The sequence below is a fragment of the Mya arenaria genome, chromosome 13 (assembly GCF_026914265.1).
Source record: "Mya arenaria isolate MELC-2E11 chromosome 13, ASM2691426v1".
Classification (NCBI taxonomy): domain Eukaryota; kingdom Metazoa; phylum Mollusca; class Bivalvia; order Myida; family Myidae; genus Mya; species Mya arenaria.
Genome location: NC_069134.1, coordinates 6757050 through 6780028, shown reverse-complemented (window position 1 = coordinate 6780028; position 22979 = coordinate 6757050). Strand labels below are relative to the sequence as shown.

The 22979-nt window shown below is 37.1% G+C and overlaps 1 protein-coding gene across 2 annotated transcripts in view; it reads left to right on the top strand.

Annotated features, from left to right (window-relative positions):
• Positions 1–22503, top strand: part of LOC128213426 (uncharacterized) — a 28187-nt gene extending 5684 nt beyond the window's left edge. For both annotated transcript variants that reach the window (XM_052919105.1, XM_052919104.1), the window contains exons 6-9: positions 19157–19346; positions 20892–21062; positions 21269–21411; positions 21936–22503. In XM_052919105.1, coding sequence (XP_052775065.1) covers positions 19157–19346; positions 20892–21062; positions 21269–21411; positions 21936–22358 — 927 coding nt within the window. In that variant the 3' untranslated portion in view covers positions 22359–22503. The remainder of the gene's footprint in view (positions 1–19156; positions 19347–20891; positions 21063–21268; positions 21412–21935) is intronic.
• Positions 22504–22979: the final 476 nt, after the last annotated feature.

The following is a 22979-nucleotide window of genomic DNA, read 5'->3' as shown; positions in this document are numbered from 1 at the left end:
AAAATGCATTTACACTGGGATTTGGGAGGGTGGGTGTGCGAACCCTCGATGAGTTTGCAATCGATAAAATCCAGATTAAACTTCACCTTGGTAAGTTTCGTTTAATCTATCAATTTTATCTCCTGCATAACTACTTGAGTAGTTTCCCACAGAGATTTTAGAGCCGCTTATTCCATAATTCAGTAAACATAAAATACCATGAAATTTATGTTTCTATATTCATATTAATATTGAACAAACATACAATATTGTACAATCATTGTAGTCACTAGTACAAGTATGTTAAATTATTATTATAACTGTTCATTTACACAATGTGCATATATGTGTGTGTTAACTTTACTCAAGTAACACATTTTTATACTGTTTTCTGTTTCTGCCCAATTGGTTTGTTGTAGAAACGGGCAAACATTGTGTCATTACTCCATCCTGCTGTCTTTATAGTAGTATTTAAAGTAACACCTTTGTATTTCGCTGCACTTGTTGATGCTGCTCGAACACTATGTGGTTTGTATTGTTCGCCAACCTTGGCCTTAGTCAACACTGTTTTAATCCATCGAGACACTGTGTCCCTTGTTGCAGCCCTAAAGGGTTTTTGTGTTGTTATTAGCAACTGTTGTGTAGTACCTCGCATATGCTCAGTACCGTACGTTGCATATATTCCTGAAACACTTTTACTATACAAAGTTTGTTATCTTTTGAATAAGGTTCTAAATCAATTGGTTGTAAAAAAATTCCTGGTTTTGTTTGTTTCAACTTTTGATTGATGCAGATAACCATTTTTCCATCTCCAAAATAAATATCTTGTAAATTCACCAAATGAAGTGTTTGGCACCTTTGTGATGTCAATAACAGAAAAAGCATACAAAGTTTACATGACAAAGTTAATAGAGTCAGATTTTCAGGTAATTGTTTCAAGTAATTGAGAACTGTTTTAACATCCCAGATTTGCACATATTTGGGAAAAGATGGTTTCAATTCAAAAAAGTCTTTCATTAATTTGTGAATTAAAAGAGAGTTACTGAAATCTTGCCCACCACAAATACTTAGTAATTGGTTTACTGCTGATCCTGCTGTACCTAATGAATATTAGCACAATTTAGCTTTAAACAGTCTTGTCAAAAACGAGACAAATTGAGCTTCCGTTGGATTAAAAGGTTTAATGTGTGAATCTTTTATAAATTTCAACCATCGCTTAATGTATGTGCTATATGTTTTCTGTGTTGATGTTCGCCAAGAAGCCATTATGACTTCCACTGAATCATTTGAAAATCCTTGTTTCCGTAATGCTTTCCTGATATAGGAAAAGCTCCCATCCGCATTTGCTTCAACGGATGGCGAACCTCTGGTTTGTGAATTAATCGTAGAATTCTCTGTGGGGATGGTAGTTGAATCCAATCTTGATTCAGTAGGCTCATAAGACGTGGCCACCAGCTCTGAGTCGTCCATATTGGTGCAATCAGTATAGCATTCCCCTGATCAAACTGAAGTTTCTGTAAAATCTTGGGAATGAGGCTGAAAGGTGGAAAGATATATAACATATCATGATTCCATTTTAATGTAAAAGCATCAATAGCCATTGCCTCAGGTTCTGGGTATCTAGCAACATAATGAGCTTTCTTGGCATTCAGCCTTGATGCAACGAATCTACATCAAAAGGTCCATATATTGTTTCAAGACTTTGAAAAATGTTCATATCTAAGGCCCATTCTAGATCATCATTAAATGTTCTTGACAGTTTGTCAGCTCCATAGTTAGTAGAGCCTGGAATATGAGCTGCACTCAAATGAATATGTTTTGATAAACACCACATCCATATGTCCCTTGCTACTTTGTTTAGTTCTGATTTCTTCCCACCAAAATTATTGATATAAGCACATGAAGTTGTGTTATCAGTGAGAATTTGAACATGTGTATTAGTTTTTGTTTTACACAAAAATAACAATTCAAGTTGGCAAGCATTAAGTTCTAAAACATTGATGTGCAACAGTTTATCCTCCACAGACCATATGCCTTTGTGTAACTATTTTCAGCAGCTATGTTGGCCCCCCACCCAAATAACGAGCTGTCTGTACACATTATTATGGAAGGCTCCTCTGTTCTGATTGGTTTGTAACTTTGATCAAGATTGTCCAACCACCACATAAGATGTTCTTTCACTTCTAGTGTCATTTTCATGAATGAGTCATAACTATCTCTTTTCCAATTGAGGTTTCGTTCTTTGACTTTCTCTAATGGTTTATAAAAAAGCCTAGCGTATCTTACCTCTGGTTCACTTGCCACAAACGTCCCGACTAATTTTGCAAATTTCCTTATAGTTACAAATTTACTTCTCATGATATCACAACATAATTCCTTTATGCATTTTATTTTCTCTGATGTTAGTCTTACGGTCATCGTTTCAGAGCACAATATAAATCCGACAAAACAAATTTGTTTGGATGGTACAAAACTGGATTTCTTATCATTTATGGTGAGCCCTAGTTGGTCCATTAACTTAATATTATTTAAAATGTTGTCTTCACACTGATTGAATGTGTTACCCTGTAAACATGAGTCATCGATATAGGCAGTGCTTATATACCCTTTTCCCCTTAATGTTGCAAAGACAGGTTTTAATATTTTAGTAAAGACTCATGGTGCGGTTGCTAGACACATCACTTATACTTTGAACTGAAACTTTTGTCCTGCATACCAAAATCTAAAGTATTTTCGATTCTGTTCATTAATTGGAATGGAATAATATGCTTCAGATAAATCAACTGATCCAAAATAACATAAATTTATTGCGGTTTGTAGCGTTTCCATTTTAAAATGAATATGTTGCATGTGATCATTGAATTGTTTTAGATTCAAAATGATTCTTATTCTTCCATCTTTCTTTGGTCTGGTGAATATGTTAGATATATATTCCCCCGTTGCAGGTTTGTTGGAAACCCTTTCAATTATATTACACCTCTCAAAGCGCTCTAATTCTTCCTCTTATAATTGCTTTTACTCATATTTAGTGTGTTTGGTGGTCTGTATTGCACAGGATTAGAGGCTAACTCTACTCTATAGCCGCAAATTGTTTCAAGAATCCATTTATCATGGGTTATTTGAAGCCATTTATTGTAACTATGTTTGGTCTTGCTAGCCTGAAAGTTATCTAGGGTATTTATTAAAGTGTAATTTCGACTACCTGTACATACAAAAGCATTTATTTCTTGAGAGGGCCCTCTCTCCCCCCCTCGTTTTCCTAAAAAAGCTTGCTGGGTCATTCTTAATGTCTTGCTAGTGTCCAGAGATTTTGATTGGTCAACCAAATTGTTGCCAAATAATTTGGTGGCGCTTATCTGCTGGTCAGCATCACATAAGCTTTTGAATCGTGGCAACATTTCGTTCTTCACTGCATCCCTGCGTTGGTGATACAAATGGCACACTTCGGCACATAGGATTTTGAAAGTGTCTGCAATACATTCTTTGAGAATGTTCACATCTGGCTTGTCATTTCACTTATTTGGTCCATTGCCTTCGTCAGAGGTATAATGGCCTGGTTCAAGTTGCAGATCATCTTTTGTTTAGTAACGTCAATTGACTTTGTTTGATTTTTTAGTTGGTCCCAGAGAAAATGATCAATCTTTGGCACTTGCAAGTTTTTAACATTTGATGGCCTTTGGTATTTTTCCTTCATGTTTTTCATCTTGTCCGTATTTACACTACCTCTTAACGCTTTATTGACAATTTTAGCTACATTGTCCTTGATGGCATCCCCGACCAATTGTTCTTCGATGAAGAAATCATCGACTCCAGTCATGAAATCGTCGACCGAATCTTCGACTACGATGGTTTTCCCATTAAACAACGCGTCCACTTTATCTTCACTGTCCGAAATATTTCCGTCGGAAATATTTTGCTGTCGAGAGCGTTTTGGTTCTGGTGAACTTGTGATTTCAGTTGAATTTCGTTTTAAACTTTCAACTGATTGTTGCAATTCTTTGAATTGCAGCGTCTGACTCTCCAATGCCCTTATCGACGCCGAAAAAGTATCCAGAATCTCTTCCCCTTTCTGGAAAATCGTCTTCGTCTTCGTCTCGGCCTCAATTAGCAGCAATAACTTCCGGTAGAACATGTTCACCAGTAAATGTCAACAAATAAAGTCTCACAGGTACATTGTGGAGTTATCAGTTTGAAAACCGTTTTGTGTTTTTGACGAAGGCACTCAATTCTTCAGCTATAATTGCTTGATGCTCTTCCCATGGATCATCTTGTCCAGAAGTGAGGAGAAGGTGTTCTGTGACCTTTCAGCACAGAAAAAATTGCAGTCAATCAGGTAATGAGAAATTGTTTCAGGTTCTCCACATAAACACCAGGGTGATTCTTTGACTCCAATTGTGTGGAGGTGCTCATTTAATTTGCAGTGCCCACTCTGAAGCTGTAGGAGAATGCGTTGGTTTTGAAGGGAGTTGAATGAAATTTTCTTCTGTTTAACAGAGCAGCCGTTGGAATATAGTGTTCTTGCTTTCTGTGAAATGTCCCATCGTCTTGCCCATTTAATGTATAGCGCATTTCTTGCTGCAGATTTGATGCCGCCTTGGGAAACTGCTGTCATCAGATCCTCATCCAGCAGCTCAGCCTCTTTTGCAGCTTTTTTGGCCAGCTTATCAGCTACCTCATTTCCTTGAATGTCAGCATGGCCTGGTGTCCAAGAAATTTTACATGCATGTTTGATTGTTTACAAGATTGCAGAAGGTTTTGAATTTCAGAGATCAAGCTTTTGTGAGAAGAGACGCACCACCCTAAAGTTAGAATTCCAGCTGAGGTTTGACTGTCTGTTAGTATCCTTACATTTTGTATTTGCTTCTTCTTTGCTTCATCAATAATGCACTGTAGAGTCATTTTTATTGCCACCAATTCTCCAACCAGTATTGAAGCACTCTAAGCAACTGGCTTGCTCAAGTCTACTCTACCTGATTATTGAAGTATATGCAGGCTCCTGCTCCACATGGCCCTGGATTTCCTAAGCACGACCCATCTGTGAATGCAATTACAGTGTTCACTTCATCTTCTGCAATAATTTGTGAAATAACCTTTTTGGCAGCTTCTTGTTGCGCTAGGTTTCTTGTTTTTGAGGAACCTAGGTTGTTCCAGTATTCTGGCCGTCTTCTACTTGGTTGTAACCCTTCTAAGTAGGATGATTTTGGTTCGATTGAATTTATGTTTATGTCAGTCAGTAATTTCATGTCTGTAACTTGTTGTAGCATTTTTGTAATTGGTGTTGGCTGTTTTATTTGATTTGTCCTCTTTTCACCCATGTTTAAAGTCTGTTTTATCAAGGATGTGTCTGGTTTGGCCATTATCTTTGAACATTCTCTGATGGCAATTTCTTTAAGTCTCAGATCTATTGGAGGTATATTTGCTTGAATCTCAAGACCTTCTATGCTGGCTGAGTGCACAGCACCAAGGCAAATGCTGAGACCTTTTCTCTGGACCTTGTCTAGTGTTTTAACTGTTTTGCCTGATTGCCACACAGGAGACGCATATTCCATGTAAGGCACTACCAGGCTCTTGTATAGTCTTGTCATGTTATCTGGGCTGATTTTCTCGGACTTTGCAACGTTCATTAAGGAGTTAACTGCTCTTGTTGATTTGATTTCTACTTGGCTCAAGTGATTTTCAAATGTTAGTTGTTTGTCCAGTAGCACTCCAAGCAGCTTGGTCTTACTGACTTGTTTCAACTCCATTTTGTTGAGGTGTAATCCAAGGTTCTTTTCTTCTGGTTCCTGTGTGAAAATTATGTATTCTGTCTTATCAGTGTTCAATTTCATTCTCCATTTTTTTGTCCATTGTGTCACTTGATCAAGGTCATGTTGAAGTGATGCTTTTATTTCACTTTGGTTTTTACCTGTCTTCCAAATTGTTCCATCATCAGCAAACTTCACCTTTGAGCTTGTCACCTCTTTAAACATATCACTAAGGTAGATATTAAAAAGTAAGGGAGATAAGATAGATCCTTGTGGTAGTCATATTGATGTCTCCATCATCTTTCCATTAGTATTCCCTACACAGCAACAAGCCTCCCTGTCTCGTAGAAAGTCTCCTATCCAAGTCCATATCTTTCCCTGTATCCCTAATCTGCCCATTTTGACCATAAGCCCCTCTCTCCACACTGTGTCGAAAGCCTTTTCCATATCAAGAGACACAGCAACAGTCATCTCCCCTTGGTTCATTCCACCAGTTGCATCTTCAACAAGTCTGAGGAGTGCATGGGTTGTACCTTTTCTTTCCCTGAATCCTTCTTGTTCTTCATCAAGGATAAATTTATGCTCTACAATGCTGTACAGCCGTTTGTTTATTATTCTTTCTAGGCATTTTCCAAGGATACTTGTAAGGCTTATTGGTCGATATGCTCCTGCCTGGTGATATGATGTTTTACCTTGCTTTTGTAAAAACTTGACTTTGGCTATTTTCCATGCTTGAGGTAGTCTCCCTGTCATGAATGAATTTTGAAACAATTTGTGGATTGCAATCAGCAAGGGGGTATTATATCTCTTCAGCAGATCTGAATGAATATTGTCAATCCCAGTGGCTTTTCCATCTTCTAGGTTTTGAAGTGAGGCTTCTACTTCATCCAGTGATATTGGTTTATTCAAGAAGTTGTCAGGCTCTGAAATGGATTTGTTGGTAGTTTCTAAGTGTTGTGAAGTTCTGTGTCAATTTTTCTCTTAAATGTGTCATCTAATTCTTCATTTTTTATGTGTTCACCTGACCGAAGAAAGTTTCTGCGAGGATTGTGCTCTTTGCTTTGTTGTCAAACACAGGAACATTGGCTTTGTTGTACAAGGGTAAAATTGTACTTCCATCATTTTGTTGATAAGAAGTTAGTTTGTGAAAAGCAGTCCATTTCTGTTTTGGATTTTTGCATTTGTCAATACCATCACAAGTCTTGTAGACCCACTCTTGTTTTGACGTTTCGCATATGTTTTCATACTCTTTTTCTTTGTTTTGGAGGGCTTTCAAGATAGACATTGTTTTTCGTCGCTTGACGTGTTGTTTTTTTGAGCATTTAACTCATTTTTTGCTTTTTTGACATCTTCATTTGTCCATGGTGGTTTTCTCATTCTTGTTCTTCTCACAATATTTTCCTCAGGAACACAGGCTTTAACACAGGCATTGAAAGTTTCTATGAATGACTTATATACTGATTCTGTTGTTTCATCTGTATGTTGCACTTTATTCCATTGATTGAATTTAATGCTTGTTATTTCATCCCATTTTTCCCAATTTGTTTTCTCAACCCTCATCTTCTTAATCCTTTCATTTTGATTCTCTGCAACATCATCGGTGTCAAGTTCCATATACAGTGTCACAATTGATCTGATCGTACATTTTCATGATGAAGTGTTTGGCATGTTTTAAGTTCTTATAACAGTGGTGGTGAAATAAGGACCAAGTCAATTACACTGTCACAGTTTCTGCGAGTTGGTAGTCCATTGTTGACACACATGTATCGGCTTGGTACGAGGAACTTTTCTAGAATGCTGCCTGCCATATTTTCAAATTTGTTTCCCCATAACATGCTTTTTGCGTTGAAGTCTCCAGTGATAATAACATTTGGGAAGGAGCCGCTTATTTTGTCCATCATTTCAATCAGTATTTTCAATTGTTCTATTTTAGATGGTGGAATGCATGAAACTACAAGTAGTACTTCTTGTTTGTTTTTAAGTGTAATTTTTGCACATACAGCTTCAACATTATCATTTTCAAGCTCTGGTTTTCTCTCAACGATGAAGTTTTCTGCTTGTCTTGAAAAACCTGCTAAATTTCTGGCTTTGTTTTGCCTCAAGGTGGGAAAAACCCGTGGACGTTTGCGCATCATTCTGCGCAGGAGTTCAATGGCCTTTGGTGTGCGCGGTTACATGATCGTTCACGTCACCATTGGAAACATTGTCACGTGACCCCGTATCCATCCTTATTTGTAAGGGAACCTGTAATATATATATGAAATTCTCAGTAACGTACAGAATCCGTTACGGTGCTCTTCAAGCAAAATTGAGAGAAATTCATCACGTTGTTGCCCTTCAGACAATAATGAGATTACAATCCCATAATGCAAGAAATTACGACTTTAAAATGCAATCATGCGTCGTATAGTACATTTTCTAAAAATAGGTCCGATATGGCCTTCAGCCCGGCATTTTTATTAATTAAAACAATATTAAGCCGATAAAATATCGCATGTCATTCAGACAGTTATGTCCTTCGGACGTATATTTTTGTCATTCAGACAATAATTCGCCATGAATTATATCACCGGAATATGTCATTCAGACTTCCGAAATCGCCTCCAAGATATTTGGCGACATGGGTCTAGCCCAGAACAAAGGGACTGACAAAAAATCTGTTAAATATCGCCTCTTACCTGGGTGAATAATATTTTCTCTATATCGACATCTATAACACACTGTTCTGAATCGTTTTTGTAATGAGTTTTTAAATTTTTGTCCACTTAAAATTGTGAAAAAATCGCAAAATTTATGCTCTAAATTACCGACTGTTGTCTACAATAACTGAATATGCCTCGTTCTGATTCTACATAATTGATGAGCTACGTCATCTCTGTGGGAAACCACTCGAGGAGTTTATGCAGGAGATAAAACTCACTTTTGCTCACATTTTATTCACTTATTGACTATTAAAACAATGATATTGTAAACAGTACAAGGATACATTGTACTTTGGAACAGTTTGCCAAATCATATTGTCACTATCCCCACCCCTGACACATTCAAGGTGGCTGTGGCAACCATTAAGCATTAGATAAGCGAGCAGTGTTTTTATCCTTTTACCAGTTCACCAATCACTTTTTATCATGTTACCTAAATTGTGTTCTTTTTTTATACCCTAGTTCTCACTTTTCTGATGTGATTTGCCTCATCAGTGTTTTATTATTTTTCACTAACAAGCCGGCGCGCACCGTTCATGTCAGTAACACTCGGAAGAGGAGTTGACATTAAACAGAGATAGATAGATAGATAACATCCAGTGAAAGAATGATAACACTAAAAGATAATTCTATACAAATATTAGTTTTCAGAGATCAAACAAATGCTATTTGAGCAACTGTATTTCTTTAAACTATTTCATAAATTAGAGAACTCAAAACCACAGTTTTCCAGTTTTTAATAAATTTTTTTTAAAAAAAACCTATGCATGGCTAAGTTAAAGCCTGGACACAAGCACAAATGGTCACAGCCACCTGCCTCCTGCCCAATGGCATATCCAAATCTATTAACTAGGTTTTCCACTTTTCCTTAGGAAAACATGATTAAAAATAATTCTCTATTAAAATACATTGTCATATCTCATGCCATGGAAATGACTAGACAAGGTGACTTGAAAAATAACTCACAAAATGAATATAGGCATTTGCAATCAAATATAAACTACAGCTATCACTCTTGCTTTGACTACACGATTGGCCTTGGTAGCCATCTAAGTTCTGGAAGAGAATTTACAAAAAATCTACACCGTATTGTAAACCATTTCAGACGAAAATATGTCACAGAAAATTTCAGCCAGCGCCAGATTGATTTTAGGCTTTCTCAGAATTTAACGCCTATCTTTTTTAAACTTGCAGATTTTCCTTAATTTTTTTAGATATCTTGTTCAAATTTAGACAAGTATTAAAAAACATAAACATATATACAAAAGACACTTTTACTTCTGTTGTACTGCAAATACGGATTGTGTCAATTTTCATATATAGCAAAAAAATATTTCAAGACAATACAAGAATATGCAATATTTTTTCAGCATAAATATATAACACTTGAATGATTTCCATATATAGTTTAAATATACACATGAACATCTAAAAAATCAACAAACATTTATTCGCAACACAAAGTGTGATTCATACCTTTTTCAAATCACACAGTCTGACACCATTTTTTTTATTCTTTTTGACTAATATTTACAAAATATACACAATCCGGCTTGTTTGATGTTTTTGTGTGAATGGTAAAACTCATGGGATTGCATGAAGCACATATGAATGTCAGTCATGTTAATTTTTAGCGTCATCCTACTGTCCACGAACACTGACTCATCGGCGACCAAGGCCTCCACCACAAGCACGCCCTCGTTGCCTTATGGGGATAGGAATTTCATGATCCGCTGAGTCGGAGGAATCTGAAATTTTAATAAGCAATATTATACATAAATGTTCATTGTAGTATAATGTAGTATGCATTACTGAAACAGTTTGATGATAACACAAGAAAGGTGGTGCTCGTTTCTTGGCCAAACTTTATTATACTACTCGCCCAAGCGTCGGCGTCGGCGTCACTCCTTGGTTAAGGTTTTGCGTGCAAGCACACATTGGTTAATATCTCAGCAACTACTTGAAGTATTGCATTGAGACTTGATACAATGGTACTCAACCACCCAACCTACTTAATTAACCAAGTTAGATAACTATAGTTTGCATTTAATGCAAATAATAGGCCTTTATTATTTGACTTAGAAATTCTGGTTAAGGTTTTGCGTGCAAGCACACATTGGTTAATATCTCAGCACATGCTTGAGGTATTGCATTGAGACTTGATACAATGGTACTCAACCATCCAACCTACTTAATTAACCAAGTTAGATAACTCTAGTTTGCATTTAATACAAATAATTGCCCTTTATTATTCAACTTAGAAATTCTGGTTAAGGTTTTGCATGCAAGCACACATTGGTTAATATCTCAGCAACTACTTGAGGTATTGCATTGAGACTTGATACAATGGTACTCAACCCTCCAACCTGCTTAATTAACTAAGTTAGATAACTCTAGTTTGCATTTAATGCAAATAATTGCCCTTTATTATTTGACTTAGAAATTCTGGTTAAGGTTTTGCGTGTAAGCACACATAGGTTAATATCTTAGCAACTACTTGAGGTATTGCATTTAGACTTTATACAATGATACTCAACCATCCAACCTACTTAATTAACCAAGTTAGATAACTCTAGTTTGCATATAATGCAAAATAATTGCCCTTTATTATTCGACTTAGAAATTCTGGTTAAGGTTTTGCATGTAACCGTATTTAAGTCAATATCTCAGCAAGTATATCATGTATTGCATTGAAACTTTAGATATGTATTCCCAACTATATAACTTACTAAATTAATGAAGTAAGATAACACTTTTTTGAATATAATGCAAACTTATGGGCCTTTATTATTTGACTTAGAAATTCTGGTAAAGATTTTGCATGTAAGCACACATAGGTTAATATCTCAGCAACTACTGGATGTATTGCATTGAGACTTAATAAAATGGTACTCAACCATCCAATCTACTTAAATAACCAAGTAAGATAACTCTAGTTTGCATTAAATTCAAGTAATGGCCCCTTTTTTATTCAACATAGAAATTCTGGTTAAGGTTTTGCATGTAACCACTTTTAAGTCGATACCTCAGAGAATACATCATGTATTGCATTGAAACTTTACACACAGGCTCCCAACCATTTAACCTTCTTATTTAATCAAGTAAGATAACTCTATCTTTCATATTATAATTTTTGCCCCTTTATTATGCGACTTAGAAATTCTGGTTAAGGTCTTGCATGTTAGCACACATAGGACAATATCTCAGCAACTACTTGATGTATTGCACTGAGACTTTATACAATGGTATTCAACCACCCAACCTAATTGAATAACCAAGTTAGATTACTGTATTTTGCAAATAATGGCCCTTTATTATTACACTTAAAAATTCTGGTTAAAATTTTGCATGTAACCACATTAATGTTAATATCTCAGCACATCATGTATTGCATTGAAATCTAATCTAACAGTGATCCATGCATTCGCCAAAACTTTTCAATCCTTACATTGAAAAGCGGCGGAATAGTCGAGCGCGCTGTCTCTGTGACAGCTCTTGTTTTTCTATTACTGTACATGCATTGCATATGAATAAAATAAACACTGTTATTCTGATCTGTAGCAAAATAAAAACAAACATGTATAAATCATATTAAAATGTATATTTTTGAAGGAAACAAATAATACAAAAAATACATCATATTTTGCTATATTAACAGCAAAACAACAAAGAAGTTAAAATACACACCTGAAGTTTTTACCTGGACAGGTGTAGATGGCCGATTGGAAACTGTCTTTTCACTGTAACGGTCATCCGAATTCCCGTCAAACATGTCCCGTCAAACATGTCCGAACCAAATTCGAACTTTGGATAATCACTGTCATTCACAATAAAATTCAGCACTTCTTGCCCAGTATATATACGTTTACTTTTAGCGGGAGCCAAATTAAAACAAACACATTTGTCCTAAATTCAATCAAACTTTAAATGGTGGTAGAATTGTAATTTGTTGAAATTAATGTTTTCATGTTGCCAATTTAGTCTCGATCATCTAGACGCTTGTATCTGGGTCTATATCGTTCATTGACTCTAATTAGAGCGGCTGCATGATTGAGTCGGTGCTTTGATAATTGTTACGATCGAAAAACGCGGTTAAGGGAAAAGGCTACATTCTACTACATTCTACTAAACAAATTCGCGCTCGTAAAAAAAATAACTATTTTTTTTAGATGGTGCGGGCGCAAGTGATAAAAAAAATAAAAATATTTGTTTTGCTTTTCTGAAGAAATAGGTGCGGGAGATCTGATGAACAAGTTATTAATTTGGTGTGGCCTAAGTTACATTTTCTGCAAAAATGTAACATTAAGAACAGCACCATAAGGTCATGTCCACGAAAATGACAAATGTTTGAGTATTTGTCAATATGTATTGATTATACAAGATACCAGGATTTTTATTTAAAGTTGAGTATTTTATGCTAACAAGAAACATAAGCTCAAGGATGTATTTTCAGACATGAATAACAAACATACATAACATATCAAAACATAACAGAGCTGGTGAGCAGGGTAGTACTTTCAAGAGTTTAAATTAAGGATAATTGTATACATTAAAAACCGCATTATTGTAAGTAGCATTATGTACATGGGAGTTACAGCATTGTACATTGATGTGTAGTTGGTAAAAATGTTATAATTAATTCAGCTTGCTATCTTAAGGAAAGTATTGCTAAGAGGTGGTAACTTAATCATGCAATTTAAATACTACTAGATTTTACTGATTATACCCCCACAAACGAAGTTTGAGGGGGTATATAGGAGTGAGCTTGTCGGTCGGTCAGTCGGTCTGTCTGTCGGTCGGTCTGTCGGTTTTCATGGTTTCCGGACGATAACTCATGAAAGGCTTGACAGATTTGAACATTTTTTGGTACACAGGTGTAACATCAGAAGATACAGGTCAAGTTCGATATTGGGGCTGGTGGGGCCAAGGTCAAGGTCACTGTTACTAAAAATAGAAAAACGGTTTCCGGACGATAACTCATGAAAGGCTTGACAGATTTGAACAATTTTTGGTACACAGGTGTAACATCAGAAGATACTGGTCAAGTTCGATATTGGGGCTGGTGGGGCCAAGGTCAAGGTCACTGTTACTAAAAATAGAAAAACGGTTTCTGGACGATAACTCATGAAAGGCTAGACATATTTGAACACTTTTTGGTACACAGGTGTAACATCAGAAGATACAGGTCAAGTTCGATATTGGGGCTGGTGGGGCCAAGGTCAAGGTCATTGTTACTAAAAATAGAAAAACGGTTTCCAGACGATAACTCATGAAAGGCTAGACAGATTTGAACAATTTTTGGTACACAGGTGTAACATCAGAAGATACAGGTCAAGTTCGATATTGGGGCTGGTGGGGCCAAGGTCAAGGTCACTGTTACTAAAAATAAAAAAAAGGTTTCCAGACGATAACTCATGAAAGTCTAGACAGATTTGAACACTTTTTGGTACACAGGTGTAACATCAGAAGATACAGGTCAAGTTCGATATTGGGGCTGGTGGGGCCAAGGTCAAGGTCACTGTTACTAAAAATAGAAAAACGTTTTCCGGACGATAACTCATGAAAGGCTAGACAGATTTGAACAATTTTTGGTACACAGGTGTAACATCAGAAGATACAGTTTGGTACACAGGTGTAACATCAGAAGATATAGGTCAAGTTTGATATTGGGGCTGGTGGGGCCAAGGTCAAGGTCACTGTTACTAAAAATAGAAAAACGGTTTCTGGACGATAACTCATGAAAGGCTTGACAGATTTGAACAATTTTTGGTACACAGGTGTAACATCAGAAGATACAGGTCAAGTTCGATATTGGGGCTGGTGGGGCCAAGGTCAAGGTCACTGTTACTAAAAATAGAAAAACGGTTTCCGGACGATAACTCATGAAAGGCTAGACAGATTTGAACAATTTTTGGTACACAGGTGTAACATCAGAAGATACAGGTCAAGTTTGATATTGGGGCTGGTGGGGCCAAGGTCAAGGTCACTGTTACTAAAAATAGAAAAACGGTTTCCGGACGATAACTCATGAAAGGCTTGACAGATTTGAACAATTTTTGATACACAGGTGTAACATCAGAAGATACAGGTCAAGTTCGATATTGGGGCTGGTGGGGCCAAGGTCAAGGTCACTGTTACTAAAAATAGAAAAACGGTTTCCGGACGATAACTCATGAAAGGCTGGACAGATTTGAACAATTTTTGGTACACAGGTGTAACATCAGAAGATACAGGTCAAGTTCGATATTGGGGCTGGTGGGGCCAAGGTCAAGGTCATTGTTACTAAAAATAGAAAAACGGTTTCCGGACGATAACTCATGAAAGGCTTGACAGATTTGAACAATTTTTGGTACACAGGTGTAACATCAGAAGATACTGGTCAAGTGCGATATTGGGGCTGGTGGGGCCAAGGTCAAGGTCACTGTTACTAAAAATAGAAAAACGGTTTCCGGACGATAACTCATGAAAGGCTAGACATATTTGAACACTTTTTGGTACACAGGTGTAACATCAGAAGATACAGGTCAAGTTCGATATTGGGGCTGGTGGGGCCAAGGTCAAGGTCACTGTTACTAAAAATAGAAAAACGGTTTCCGGACGATAACTCATGAAAGGCTAGACAGATTTGAACAATTTTTGGTACACAGGTGTAACATCAGAAGATACAGGTCAAGTTCGATATTGGGGCTGGTGGGGCCAAGGTCAAGGTCACTGTTACTAAAAATAAAAAAAAACGGTTTCCAGACGATAACTCATGAAAGTCAAGACAGATTTGAACACTTTTTGGTACACAGGTGTAACATCAGAAGATACAGGTCAAGTTCGATATTGGGGCTGGTGGGGCCAAGGTCAAGGTCACTGTTACTAAAAATAAAAAAAACGGTTTCCAGACGATAACTCATGAAAGTCAAGACAGATTTGAACACTTTTTGGTACACAGGTGTAACATCAGAAGATACAGGTCAAGTTCGATATTGGGGCTGGTGGGGCCAAGGTCAAGGTCACTGTTACTAAAAATAGAAAAACGGTTTCCGGACGATAACTCATGAAAGGCTGGACAGATTTGAACAATTTTTGGTACACAGGTGTAACATCAGAAGATACAGGTCAAGTTCGATATTGGGGCTGGTGGGGCCAAGGTCAAGGTCATTGTTACTAAAAATAGAAAAACGGTTTCCGGACGATAACTCATGAAAGGCTTGACAGATTTGAACAATTTTTGGTACACAGGTGTAACATCAGAAGATACTGGTCAAGTGCGATATTGGGGCTGGTGGGGCCAAGGTCAAGGTCACTGTTACTAAAAATAGAAAAACGGTTTCCGGACGATAACTCATGAAAGGCTAGACATATTTGAACACTTTTTGGTACACAGGTGTAACATCAGAAGATACAGGTCAAGTTCGATATTGGGGCTGGTGGGGCCAAGGTCAAGGTCATTGTTACTAAAAATAGAAAAACGGTTTCCGGACGATAACTCATGAAAGGCTAGACAGATTTGAACAATTTTTGGTACACAGGTGTAACATCAGAAGATACAGGTCAAGTTCGATATTGGGGCTGGTGGGGCCAAGGTCAAGGTCACTGTTACTAAAAATAAAAAAAACAGTTTCCAGACGATAACTCATGAAAGTCAAGACAGATTTGAACACTTTTTGGTACACAGGTGTAACATCAGAAGATACAGGTCAAGTTCGATATTGGGGCTGGTGGGGCCAAGGTCAAGGTCACTGTTACTAAAAATAGAAAAACGTTTTCCGGACGATAACTCATGAAAGGCTAGACAGATTTGAACAATTTTTGGTACACAGGTGTAACATCAGAAGATACAGTTTGGTACACAGGTGTAACATCAGAAGATATAGGTCAAGTTTGATATTGGGGCTGGTGGGGCCAAGGTCAAGGTCACTGTTACTAAAAATAGAAAAACGGTTTCTGGACGATAACTCATGAAAGGCTTGACAGATTTGAACAATTTTTGGTACACAGGTGTAACATCAGAAGATACAGGTCAAGTTCGATATTGGGGCTGGTGGGGCCAAGGTAAAGGTCACTGTTACTAAAAATAGAAAAACGGTTTCCGGACGATAACTCATGAAAGGCTAGACAGATTTGAACAATTTTTGGTACACAGGTGTAACATCAGAAGATACAGGTCAAGTTTGATATTGGGGCTGGTGGGGCCAAAGTCAAGGTCACTGTTACTAAAAATAGAAAAACGTTTTCCGGACGATAACTCATGAAAGGCTAGACAGATTTGAACAATTTTTGATACACAGGTGTAACATCAGAAGATACAGTTTGGTACACAGGTGTAACATCAGAAGATATAGGTCAAGTTTGATATTGGGGCTGGTGGGGCCAAGGTCAAGGTCACTGTTACTAAAAATAGAAAAACGGTTTCTGGACGATAACTCATGAAAGGCTTGACAGATTTGAACAATTTTTGGTACACAGGTGTAACATCAGAAGATACAGGTCAAGTTCGATATTGGGGCTGGTGGGGCCAAGGTCAAGGTCACTGTTATTAAAAATAGAAAAACGGTTTCCGGACGATAACTCATGAAAGGCTTGACAGATTTGAACAATTTTTGGTACACAGGTGTAACATCAGAAGATACAGTTTGGTACACAGGTGTAACATCAGAAGATATAGGTCAAGTTTGATATTGGGGCTGGTGGGGCCAAGGTCAAGGTCACTGTTACTAAAAATAGAAAAACGGTTTCTGGACGATAACTCATGAAAGGCTTGACAGATTTGAACAATTTTTGGTACACAGGTGTAACATCAGAAGATACAGGTCAAGTTCGATATTGGGGCTGGTTGGGCCAAGGTCAAGGTCACTGTTACTAAAAATAGAAAAACGGTTTCCGGACGATAACTCATGAAAGGCTAGACAGATTTGAACAATTTTTGGTACACAGGTGTAACATCAGAAGATACAGGTCAAGTTTGATATTGGGGCTGGTGGGGCCAAGGTCAAGGTCACTGTTACTAAAAATAGAAAAACGTTTTCCGGACGATAACTCATGAAAGGCTAGACAGATTTGAACAATTTTTGATACACAGGTGTAACATCAGAAGATACAGTTTGGTACACAGGTGTAACATCAGAAGATATAGGTCAAGTTTGATATTGGGGCTGGTGGGGCCAAGGTCAAGGTCACTGTTACTAAAAATAGAAAAACGGTTTCTGGACGATAACTCATGAAAGGATTGACAGATTTGAACAATTTTTGGTACACAGGTGTAACATCAGAAGATACAGGTCAAGTTCGATATTGGGGCTGGTGGGGCCAAGGTCAAGGTCACTGTTACTAAAAATAGAAAAACGGTTTCCGGACGATAACTCATGAAAGGCTTGACAGATTTGAACAATTTTTGGTACACAGGTGTTACATCAGAAGATACAGGTCAAGTTCGATATTGGGGCTGGTGGGGCCAAGGTCAAGGTCACTGTTACTAAAAGTAGAAAAACGGTTTCCGGACGATAACTCATGAAAGGCTAGTTTTTCTTGTCAGCAGTGTAATTTCTAAATTACTCAACAGATTTAAAATACATGCATGATAAAAGAAGATGCAGTGTGCAGTAACCTTGGAGTTATGGCCTCTTTTCAAAGGAATGGTTTGCCATTCCTGTGTCCAGGCAGCATTTGGGGGTATTCGTCACTCCTGTGACAGCTCTAGTTTTATCAGAAACAGGCACAAAGGCATGGTATTTATAATGCTCCTATGATTGGGTCAATCCCTACCTACAGGTAATAACCATCCAAATCTCTTCCCTGCCATCGCCCTGACAATATAAGCACCTTAGCCACTGTGTAAGAATATACATATAGATATGAAGGCAAATTCTGGATAAAACTGAATAAATGACCCCAACACATGTTTACATGAAGGTCTTAAGTAGTATATCAGGGTACATCCAACTAAGTCACTAAAATCGTCAGGTCGGAAAATAAATATCTATCAATTGTGTTTCCGGTATGGATCGAAAAATCGAACTCCAGGGCACGCGAGTAAGCCGGTAATGAGACTTGCCATGCAACATGCCCGAGGGTCGGATTTTTGGATCCGGACCGGAAAAACATGATGGATATTTTTTCTTGCATATCTAAAATTATCAATTTGTGGAAAAATTGACGAATAATTAAAACATTCTTTTGTACATTTCACAAAAATGTGCATGCGACATTGTTTACTGATGTCATAAAGCACAGTTATCTTATATCACTATTGACATCAAATAGTTCATCTAAAAATAACATTTTTACGAATATTTATTTTTATTTTTAATTTAAAGTCTTTCATACTTATATATTTGATTGCGCTTTATTGAAATGGCATAATATACTTTTCATAAACCATACAATAAAAGAAATGTGACCGATGTGCGTGACTCATCTTACATGGGGGGGTGTAAGACGGGTTTTTCCAGCACTGGTCACATGACCGGAAACACACGTCTGGTATGCAAGAACAGCCCAGACTTTTTGTAGAAATTTCACAGATAAAAAATATTAGCGATATATTGGCTTTTTTACTGGGGAATTTGTGGCCATGTCGCTATTAAATAAAAAATAAAATAATTTATGACTTAGGTTTTTATTTTTTTATTTGTACCTGTAAGTCGCTTTTTGTTTGTTTTTATTTTTCAAGTCAAGAGTTAAACATGATTAAGAAAAATTAATCACCCTATATTGTACACCTTACCATTGAACATATTTCAGCCCTCGCAAGAGAGCACCTCGAGTCGTGACCTCGCTCAAACTAATGACAAGCCAGAGAGCACAGTAGTTGCAGACCTCAGTAAAGAGATAAACGAAACAATGCGGCTCTTCACTGACGGAGAGGATGGCCTTGAACCAAAACAGAGAAATGCCAACCTCATCATACAGCTCAGGGAGAAGATCCACACTGGTATGGATTCTTTTTAACATAAATACTGTTGAAGTTCATTATTAAACATGAATTTGGGGTAAGTACAAAAAGTTACTAGAGCAATCACAGAATGTGATAAGGGAAAGACTTGACAGGGGGAGTCATTTGAAAAGATGGTGGTTTAGGTCATAAACATTTTCTCTGATATTTTATTTGTTTTATTTAAAATAACTTATATGCAAAGTTGTTTTATACAATAATCTTATGATATGTGAAGATATAACAGGTGTATCTATTTACAGTATAGCTCAAGAAATAAAGTTCTTGCACTTTGTACATCATGTTCACATTGCTATCAGTTCCAGTTACGACAGTATAGTTCTTCTTAAACATAATAAATATCAATGGGTTTTGGACCTAATTTTTCCCATTATTGATTATCTTCAAATGGGTAGATAAATTGATCCATTTACATACTGGTTTGTCCAGGAAAGCAATTTGGGAACTGAAGGTCAGTTATGTTTTTGAAACATATATATGTTCATTTAACAATAAGTCCATGATCCAATCTTAATATGCCTCTAACTTCTTCTTTTTCTTCAAACAAATTTAACTTTTTTCATGATGACCTTCCTGCACAGTTTGAAAAAATTGATCACCTTTTTAAAAAGCAAAGTATGAACACAAAGATTATCAGTCACTGCACGATGGAGTGGATGTTACCTCTTGTTTGTTGTTCAAGATCACCACGACCTTGACCTTTGACCCACTGAACTCAAAGTCAAAAGGGATTATCTGCTGGTCATGAAAAACCTTCAAGTGTATATACCGAGTTTGATTTCCCTTGGCCACAGTGTTCTTCAGTTATTGATGATCAGAAACAGATTTTCAGTTCAAGATCAACTTGACTTTTGACCCATTGACCTCTAAATCTAGGTTCATTTGCTGGTCATGTCAGACCAACCTGCCTACCAAGTTTGAGTTCCCTGGGCCCCAAAGTTCTTTAAATAATGATTGGAAACACATTTTCAGTTTAAGATCACCACAACCTTGACCATTGACACACTGTACTCAAAATCAAAAGGGTTCATCTACTTGTCATGACAAACCTGCTTACCAAGTTTGAGGTCCCTGGGCCCCAGCTTTCTTCATTTTTAGATCAAAAATAGATTTTTAGCGCACTGTCACCACAACCTTAACCTTTGTCCCACTGTCTTTAAAATTGTGAGGGTACATCTGCTGGACATGATCAACCAGCCTACCAAATTTTAGACCCTAAGCATTCACAAGTTAAGAGCAGAAACCATTGGCACAGACGGAAAGGCAGACGGTTTGATGCCGTCCTTCTTTGGAATAAAATGTGGACAGACAAACAGGATGATTACTATAGGGCACCTGCAAATATTTTGCGGGGATTCTTGATTAAGTATGATCAGAAATGAAAATATTTTTTTTTGTTGCCAAAGGGATTGTTAAAGAAAATTCAATAAAAAATAATACTAGATGTATTTAGTATGGCAAATATATACTTAAGGACTTACTGCTTTCACATGATACTATTTACCTGGTTTATGTAAATTACAGCCAAACAGCAGATGATGGAAACGAAAGAGGCAGATACACTGGGAGTAAACTCTCTGTCTCCAGAGCGTGCCAAATCAAGCACTGAAGGATCAGTGGGCAGGCTTCTGAACCAGGCAGATGACAGCAAGAAAATGAGGAAAAAGAAGTCAAAAAGTGCCCATGGATGTGGAAGTAACCCTTTTCAAATACCTTAAGTTGTTGCATATTGTATAAATAATGTCAGACTTTACTGTCTTCAGTTTTGTTTATTTTTTTGTTTTTAACTAGATAGATTTTTATTCAATTTTCTACTTTGCTCCGAAGCAAGGCAATCACTATGATTTATGACTAAATCAGTTTGTCTATAATCTAACTGTAATCAATGTGTTCTTTGGTAGTGAGCATGAGGCGAAAGTTGGCTGTGGGGTTAGGTTGGACCACTCCTCGTATTCAGTACATTGATGTCTCCTTGCCCAGCCTAAAGGTGAAACTCAAGTCTGAAAAACCAACCTTCAACAACTTACACAGGATTAGAGCAAAGGTTGGAAAAATAATATATGAGTAAATGAAAATTTAATGTAAATTAAAGGACTTATGTCTAACAGCTAGCCTAGGAGCAGACTGATTTACTGAGTTTATCCTTTTTTAATACTTTTAGTCAAGAGAGTTGAATTTTTCAGGAAAAGGGGAAATGAGCAAAATTTATAAAGCTTTTTCTTACTACGACGTACAAATAAGCTTGTCATTCCATGGTGCCATTTGCAATAATGTTATTTATTTATTTTATGCCTGACCCCATATAGTTTTGGTATCATTTAAATGAGTATTGCTTGTTGATTACTTATACTTAAAATGAATTATTAAGTGGTAAACTGTTTACATATTACATCGTGTACTCTTTAAAGAACTACTGAAAAAATAAGGGGTCACCAGGCACCCAAAACCAAACAGTTTACCGCTTTATAATTCATTTTAAGTATACGTAATTATCTCAATCTTGGTAAACCACCTTGGTAAATAACACTGTACAATTTGGTCATCACTATTTTCGTATCTTCTTTCAAGGTTGAGGAGGCCATAGATGTATACTACCACAATATGCGGCAGGCGGCAATCCGTAATGCCTGGGATCACTGGGACCGGCTATACGCAGACAGCACCTTGCGCAAGAAGCTCCAGAAGAATTTCAGAGTCGTATACAGCGCCTACTCTCCACACCGGGAAGAGGAAGCTTTTGTTCTCGCTCCCTGGAAACCCGGCCCCTTCAGATTTATCAGACACATGACCAAGACGCCCATGCATGGCCTTCCTAACAACAAAGAATTGTCGGCAGGGATTTCCCACTGTCCCAGCCATATTAAGAGAGGCCCGAATCTCATGGTGCAGTCAGCCAAAAGCCACACCAGTAGGTTGGGCCTTGAGCGCATCAGTCCCCTGCTTAGGGCAGACACATCCAGTCCTCGACCAATCTCCTCACTTGCTAACTAACTGTGACTATTCAGTACCAGAATTTTTTTTTTTTTTAATATTAACAATATTGTTAATGATATTTTTTACCTTACAAATTTTAGTGTTTTCACATTTATTTCTTAACATCTACAATACATTACAATAAAATACATTTCAATTTAAATCTTGTTCATATTGATTCAATTTCAGTTTTGAATAGAAGTATACATGTGTTGGTGCAATAAATAGTTCAAAACAGGTGTTGGTGAAAAAAGAGTTTGCTACATCTGTTAGTTTTATCATATTTATTTTACAACAATTGTGAAGTTTTACAACATTATATTAATCGCTCTCCTTGGCACGATTTTACACAACTGTGTAGTCTTGTGTTGTGGGGGAAACCGGAGAAAACCCACTTGTCCGGCTTGGTGACCGAGCCAGGAATCAAACTCGGCTCGCCTAGGTGAGAAGCGAGTGTGCTAACCACTGCGCCAACCAAACAATTAAACATCTCCTACATCTGTTGTTGCAAGCAATCAATAAAAAGTTTGCTACATGTCTTAGTGCAATCAAGAGTTTGCTACATGAGTTGGTGCAATCAAGAGTTTGCTACATGTATTGGTGCAATCAAGAATTTGATACATGTCAGCCCTTTTTTTA